The following is a 7,500-nucleotide window of genomic DNA, read 5'->3' on the forward strand; positions in this document are numbered from 1 at the left end:
ATGTGAATGCGAACCAGGATTTACAGGAGATGGAAAAACATGTAATGGTAGGTTATGGTGGCTGAAGCCTGACGCATTTAGAGCATGAGCATGGCCTTACTAATAGTTAAGTGTTCATTTAGACGTACGCTGAGATTAAATGAAACTTTTTTTTGCTTTCAGTGATGAAGAATTTATGCCTTCGTTATTGTATTTTGACATCATTTATTTATAGATGTCGACGAGTGCACAACACAGATTCACGACTGCTCTCCCAATGGAGTATGCACTAATTATGACGGATCATTTCAATGTGAATGTAAATCAGGATTTACAGGAGATGGTAAAACTTGTAGTGGTAAGTAATAGGATAGTAGAGGTCTGTCGCCCATTTCCTCCTACTTCGAATTGTGTTGTTACCAACGTGTTTGTTTACCCCTGCTTTACTTGCTTTGTTTCATTACATAGACATAGATGAGTGCACATTACAAACACACGACTGCTCTCCAACCGCCGAATGCACCAATGTAGAAGGATCATTTCAATGTGAATGTAAACAGGGATTCACGGGGGATGGGGAAACATGCAATGGTACGTTTAAAATATAATTAATATACAATCTTCGTTCACTGCCTAAATCCGCGTGCCCCATTCGTTAAAATTGGTCACATGATTTGCCGTTACCTAGTGACATTTAAGTCACAGAGTTCACGTGTCATTGACAATAACACATAAGAACCGTGAAGTCAGGAGGGGGGGTGGGGGAAGGTAACTCTATTGTTTTCCACCTAAATTTCTTGACCCACTCCACCTGCCAGTATGACGTCACATAGTAACGGTCAAGAGCCTCAGGTCGCTTGTGCAAATTAGCAAGGGATGCGACAGATATTTGGACGATATTTGAGAGGAATGATATGGGGTTCCACTAGCTCTGAAGAGCTGAAAATACTCACAATGTAAAGTATAATACATCCTTTGATGAATCTCCTATTGCTGTGTCTAAACTCCTCAATCTTGCTGTACACTGGCCCTGAAGAGTGTGACCGGTCGGTCTGATTGCCCGTAAAATTTGCTCGACCATAGAAAGGAATCTTTAAAATTCATTACACCACTGGACATTTCGTTCCAGAAAAGTACTTAAGTCTAGTTCTCTATGACAATAGAAACCTTAAAATCTCAAAATTCAAGAAATCGGAAGAGTATTTCCGTGATAAAATCAAAATTTTTATCCGTCTCTTCGATGAACACTTTGCTTGCCATTTTGAAAGTTACCGACGCGAGACGTGACGTCATACTGGCAGGCGGACTGTACCAGGGATTTCCTTGGAGACACCTCCTCCCTCCTCCCTGTGTGAAGTGTTCAATATTGTTTCGACTTCGAGATTTTTTGAGGAAAGGATAAAATTGGTGAAATTATGGGCGGAGCCGTACAAGCAAATGCACGACTGCAAATAAAGTCGAGTGTCTCAGTTTCAATCGTGAGTTAAGCAAAAAGAATGTGTTTTTTTGGCAATTTTCTCTACTCCATATGTCGTTGTAAGACGGCAGTACATTGCAATTTTGTCAATTTTGTTTTTTAGTAAATGTTGAATGAACATGCTATTTTCAATTATGTTTTCTCTTTTTATCCAGGGATGATTGCTACTCAGATCTTCTTGTTAAGATTTTGAAACCTTGGGTAAAGAAGTACTTGTAGAAAAATTAAGTTCTATTATGAACACGAAGCCATTGCAAGACCATTGTACCCAGTGAACTCAGATTGAATATTAAAAGGGTTAAATACCGTAAAAGGGTTAAATACCGTTTAGTTCGTGTTTTGTTTACAGATATACGCACTTGCTTACCGTGCTATGGACTCAACACACGATGAGAAGCTAAGTGCCGTATTTAAATTTATCGTTCATTCAACGGTAAGAGCGTGCGCGTACTTGTAAAAAAAAGAAACAAACAAACAAACAAACAAAAAACACACAGTCACAACAGTCTAAAGCCAAAAATACAGGCGAAAACGTGCGTTATAGTTGTAAGTAAACGACACCTGTTGAACATACCGGCGTTTCCCGCTTTCAGTATTCATTCAGGCATAATTCGAACACCCGAATACCCAACATGGAACCCTCAAAGATAAAACAAAAGATATAAATTTACTGGTTGTTGACATCTTTTAAATTAATTCTATAGATATTGATGAATGCACAACAGAAACCAACGACTGTTCTCCAAATGGCGAATGCACTAATCTAGATGGATCATTCCAATGCGAATGTAATCCAGGACTTACAGGAGATGGAAGAGTATGCACTGGTAGGTTAATGTGGCCTGCACTTTGTGGCAATATTATAATTGAAATTTTTTTTGGCATTTTGTTGGGCCTAAAATGGTGAAAGCATGCTCTAACGGTATGCTCCAAAGGTCACCTATCGATCGACTGAATAGGTAGCCTACACCGGAGGTGGAAATTAACTTCTAAGTCCTTCTCAGAAACAGCGCTGTACTTGTTGTTCTGGGCCCCCAACTGTGTACCACGTAGCGCCAAGATTTGTCTGTTAAAAAAGTCATTGTCAATTTGCCAGTTTGGTTGAAGAGAAATTTGAAACGCATTTCCTGCCAGTAATTTATTGTGTCTGTTGGGGGGTCCCGTCAGTAGTACAGCAGCTCTTCCTTACCTCTATTTTCCTTGGTCTAAAAATGCAGAAGCTTGTTTTGTTTTTAGGACTAGGGGTATTGTTTGGGCTGAATGTTTCGTTCTCCAAGATTTCACAGAACATGCATGTCTGGAGAGCTACTGACCTTCCCCTTGGGGCCCAGTACAAGTGTATCGGCGTCCGGGGGGGGGGGGGGGGCACTTGGGTTTTTTTTTGGGTGGGTATGTGCCGCCCGGGACTCCAAGTTGGCACTCCGTTCTAAAAAAAAATTCCCCTAAAATTGATACCCCGTTCTAGAAATGGGCCAATTTTTTATACCCCGTTCTAGAATTCGCCCTAAAACTGATACCCCGTTCTAGAAATGGGTCAATTTTTTATACTCCGTTCTAGGGTGCAACAAGAGTATAACAGTTTGCTTCAGTAGCGCATTGAGCCGTATTTTTAAAAGCAATCTGTCCTTGAATAATTTCAAATGGCTGCTTACAAAACTGGAGCTTTCATGCGTTCGAAATATTATACCCCGTTCTAGAAAACGCCTCTGAAATGGATACCCCTTTCTAAACCAGGAGCTTTAAAATCACGACCCCGTTGGAGGGCAGATACCCGTATAGGTAATGTATGGGAGTACCCCCCCCCCCCCCCCCCGGGTATCGGCGCTGCTTTGCAGACGTTACTACCAGGCATTAAATGACGTCTGCGACGCAGGGTACTGAATAGGGAACATAATTTTTATAAGTATTCATTGGCGGCATTAAATGATTGATTACAGTAAAATAGTATCACACATTTTAAGTATTTAAGTAAAAGAATGAAGAATTCGCTACCGTTGTCTTCTATCGCACAATTATAGATATCGACGAGTGCACATCACAAACGCACGACTGCTCTCAAAATGGCGTGTGCATTAATGTCAACGGATCGTTTCAATGTGAATGCCAGCCAGGTTTTACTGGAGATGGAAAAGAATGCAATGGTAGGTTAACAATTCACAAGTTCTCAAACGTACATCACAAGCCTTATTACTGTTCAAGGCCTGCTTTTATCATCAGAAATCATCGGCACTGTAGTCGACATTTCGAGTCTAGTCGGGTAATTAATGTTAGAAACTAACCCGTGTCTCCTTCTTTCAGTTTTCAGTCAGACGTCATAAAAAATGAATAAAATAAGTAACGTTTTGATGGTTAGTTGATTTCTTTTCGTAATAATTTTATAGATATCGATGAATGTACAAAACAGACCCACGACTGTTCTCTAAATGGCGTATGCACTAATGTGCAGGGATTATTTCACTGTGAATGTCAACCAGGATTTACAGGGGATGGAAAAACATGCAATGGTAGGTTATGGTGACTGTAGACATTCACTCTCCTGCATAATTAGTTAAAACAGTTAGGGTCTAAAAATGGCGAACGTTATCACCTGCTCTAGGAAATATTTTCAGTCCATAAATGTAGATAGGGAGACAATAATATCAAGATAATACGACACATTTTAGGAATTGAAACCGTCACGGCAATTGGCTGTCGCCATTTTGTTCTCCATCACCCATCATTATAGATATCGATGAGTGTACAACACAGAGTGACGACTGTTCTCCAAATGGCGTGTGCACTAATGTTGACGGATCATTTCAATGTGAATGAGGCCTACTCTGGGACCTTAACTCGCCGCGAGATTGTGCGAGCTAATGCGAGTTTAGGCGAGTTAAGGCGAGATAAGGAAAAATTGAGCTCGCCTATTAGTTGCGAGTTTGTGCGAGTTAAGGCGAGTTAAGGCGAGTTAAGGGAAAATGATCCATCTTATGTTGAGGTTATAAGGCTTAAAACTTATAATATGCTTTAGTAACATACATATAAAGATGCCTTGGAATCTTTGTATGTCTTATATAATTATATATAGTAGGCTCCATGTTGTCCAATTACGAAAAAATTAAACCAAAAATTTCAGATGAGCTCCAAAGTTGAATGAAGCCAAATCTTGTTTAAATTAATAAACTGAAATATTTTCCTAATTGGACAAGCTTAAGTATGGATATGCTAGTGATATGGAGTCCTGTTCTTTATTAATTATATAGCATTTAGACTCCAAACTAGACCATTTGGTGGCTGTATCATAATAATAATCATTGTCATCATCATCATATATCATTTATTAAAGCTATATAATTATTTGGCAGAGTAATAAATTACCAGTAGTGAGGAAAAAAAATGAAAACAAAACAATCACGAATTGATAAAAAAAAATGTAGCTGTAGTATAAGCACAGGTAGGATATTTAATTTAATTTTATTTATTTTTTTAAATCAATAACACTATGTTTTAATAGGCAGGTGAGCATAATAGGTATCACATGACATGTCATCAATTGTTATCACTAACTCCAGAATTGAAAAAAAAAAAAGTTTTTGCAGTCTGTGTCAATGTTCTTCAAAGAACTAGTATAAAAATCCGGGGAAGCTGACGAATTACAACTCAGCTGAGGAAATTTTTATGCCACAATCAATTTTACTGAAATGAAATGAAATTTCTTTCTCCTTGAAAATTACGACTTATCTTTAAGTCTTCCATTTGATCCATTCTCTCCATGTCACTGATGGTTTCCCTTGGAGTCCAGCTCAATTGTTTGTTTTCACTGCCAGAAATAATTGCCTTTTCGTTTCCTCGGATAATCTATTCTAATTTCTTGCAAATGAAGGCTGATGCCTTTTCGCAAAGACAGTAGTTCCCATATTTTAGAAACTCCCTCCTTAAACTTGGGCAATCCTGTGAGAGACACCTTGATTTCTACAAAAGAAAGGAGGATCAAGTTAACTTGATAGTAAACTCTTGATCATTCTTAGCCTAGCAAAACAGCAAAAAATAAATGACCATATTTTCTGTTTTGGCTTACTTATTTTTTACAAAATGTCAGAAAGTGTTAATAGTTGTGCAGAGGACTATACCTTATTTAACTTGATTAACAAGAAAACACTCTCTACTATCGGCTTTGTCTTCCAAACTCTTAAGAGTTGTCACTGATGAATCTTTCCTGACTTTCCTGCTTCGCATTTTTACAAAATGATCACCGGCTCAGGCGTTTTGTGCCTGTTTTTATGTCACGTACGCCACATTGAAGCTTCCAACCTAAAACTCGCCAGTGGACTGGGATCAACAAGGCTTTTATAGAGTTAACGTTGCAAGGGTAAAAGGCTTTAGCTTAGCTTACCTGCATGTGATACATTTTGAAACTTCTCGATTTAACATCAAAAGTTTTGCACGAGTTCTCCTCCTTTTCTTCAGAAGTTTTCCCGTCCATCTTGAAAATTACCCAGAAAGCATATCGAGGACAATAGGCTGAGCGAGAGGGCCCTGGGAGGACACGAGTTACCAGTATCTTCTGGGTAATTTCAAAGATGGCGAACGAAGTTGGCTATCGATGCAAAATATTGTACCTTTAGCAATCCTTTATTCAGTTAAGGGCTAAATGTAACAAGTCTTCTGAATCATGCCTGGGTTATGGTTGCCAGTCTGAATACAATGTAGGCCATACAGGATGTCACGTTGAACCAATGTACAGATCTTCTATTACGAGGTAAATATTTATAAGAATTATTTATAAGAAATATGGACTGCAATCAGTATGTGGACTATTTAAAGGATTCTCGATTATGGCTACATCCTAGCCTTTCATTGATGATTGTCAGCTGGAATCCTCATTAAGCTTCATCAGATTATAAGATGATACGTAAGCTACTACTCTTCATATGTCATAAACAGCTTGGATGCATTATATTTGCAAAGTAATTAAACTTTCCATTACAAGTAAACTTTTTTTGTAAATCATTAGCCAGCTTAAAACTAAAAATTTGATATTCTGGTGTTATGTTTTTGTATTTCACTCTAAATTCGAGATTTCTTATTTTAAGCCAAAAATTAGAAACAAATCATAGGAGAATATTTTTTTCTTCAATTGAGAGATTCAAAGCAATCTTGAAATTAGAGTGTTTCTTTGTCTTGCGTAGAAGTGTAAGACTAAAACTTAAACTATTTTGTGAAAACGTTTTCGTGGATTCACTGTTAGTGCTTTTAGTTAATGTCACTTACTTTGTGGACCAAAACACAAACAGTGAATGTGGGATTTGTTAGACCCTGTGACCCCATGCCTCTGGAATTTCTGCCATGCTTAGCATTGAAGCCTTTTCATTAGGCAACGAGTTAGTGCATGTTCAGGCTGTTCCTGGTAGTTCCATTGAGAGTCCAGTTGTGACTCCAAGGCATGACAATGTTAAGTAAGAAAAAACCTCATCGAATCTTTAGTGGTGAAATACCCTTACCACAGAGGCTATTGGAAATTCCAGAAGGATGGGATTGGTCAATTACATATTTTTTTAAAGGTAAAAACCCTGTTTTCCTTAAAAATCACTATCTGTTAAACTTTTGAAATTTGTGTTCTTTGGCGTCTTCCCTTTATGGAGTAATTGTGAAAATACACTGAGAGTAGTATGAGATATTAAAATTGGTATCCACTTGGCAGTGGCGAGATTGGGCGAGTTTGTGCGAGATAATGCGAGTTTAGGCGAGTTAAGGCGAGATAAGGAAATTTGAACATAATCTCAAGTTGCGAGTTAAGGCGAGTTAAGGTGAGTTAAGGTCCCAGAGTAGGCCTTGAATGCAAACAAGGATTTACTGGAGATGGCATAACATGTAATGGTAGGTTGTAAATTAACGACTAGTAATAGTTGACACTGCAGAGTAGCTCTACTAGAACTACGTTCTATAGTAAGAAAACTATTAAGACAATAATTTAAAAAAAGCTTTATAGAAGGACATCTATGAGCAGGGAATACGTTAGCACAGAAATTTATTATCGGTGAATTTCTGTAATTGACCGTCGTTCT

General features: G+C 38.1%; 1 protein-coding gene across 1 annotated transcript in view; it reads left to right on the forward strand.

The window, feature by feature from the left end:
- Positions 1-5,680: 5,680 nt before the first annotated feature.
- The window catches only part of LOC140949553 (uncharacterized), a 10,827-nt gene continuing 9,007 nt past the window's right edge, over positions 5,681-7,500 (forward strand). Inside the window, exons 1-2 of the mRNA XM_073398747.1 lie at positions 5,681-5,722; positions 6,146-6,194. Coding sequence (XP_073254848.1) covers positions 5,681-5,722; positions 6,146-6,194 — 91 coding nt within the window. The remainder of the gene's footprint in view (positions 5,723-6,145; positions 6,195-7,500) is intronic.

Source organism: Porites lutea, chromosome 1, assembly GCF_958299795.1.
Source record: "Porites lutea chromosome 1, jaPorLute2.1, whole genome shotgun sequence".
In the NCBI taxonomy this organism is placed as follows: Eukaryota; Metazoa; Cnidaria; class Anthozoa; order Scleractinia; family Poritidae; genus Porites; species Porites lutea.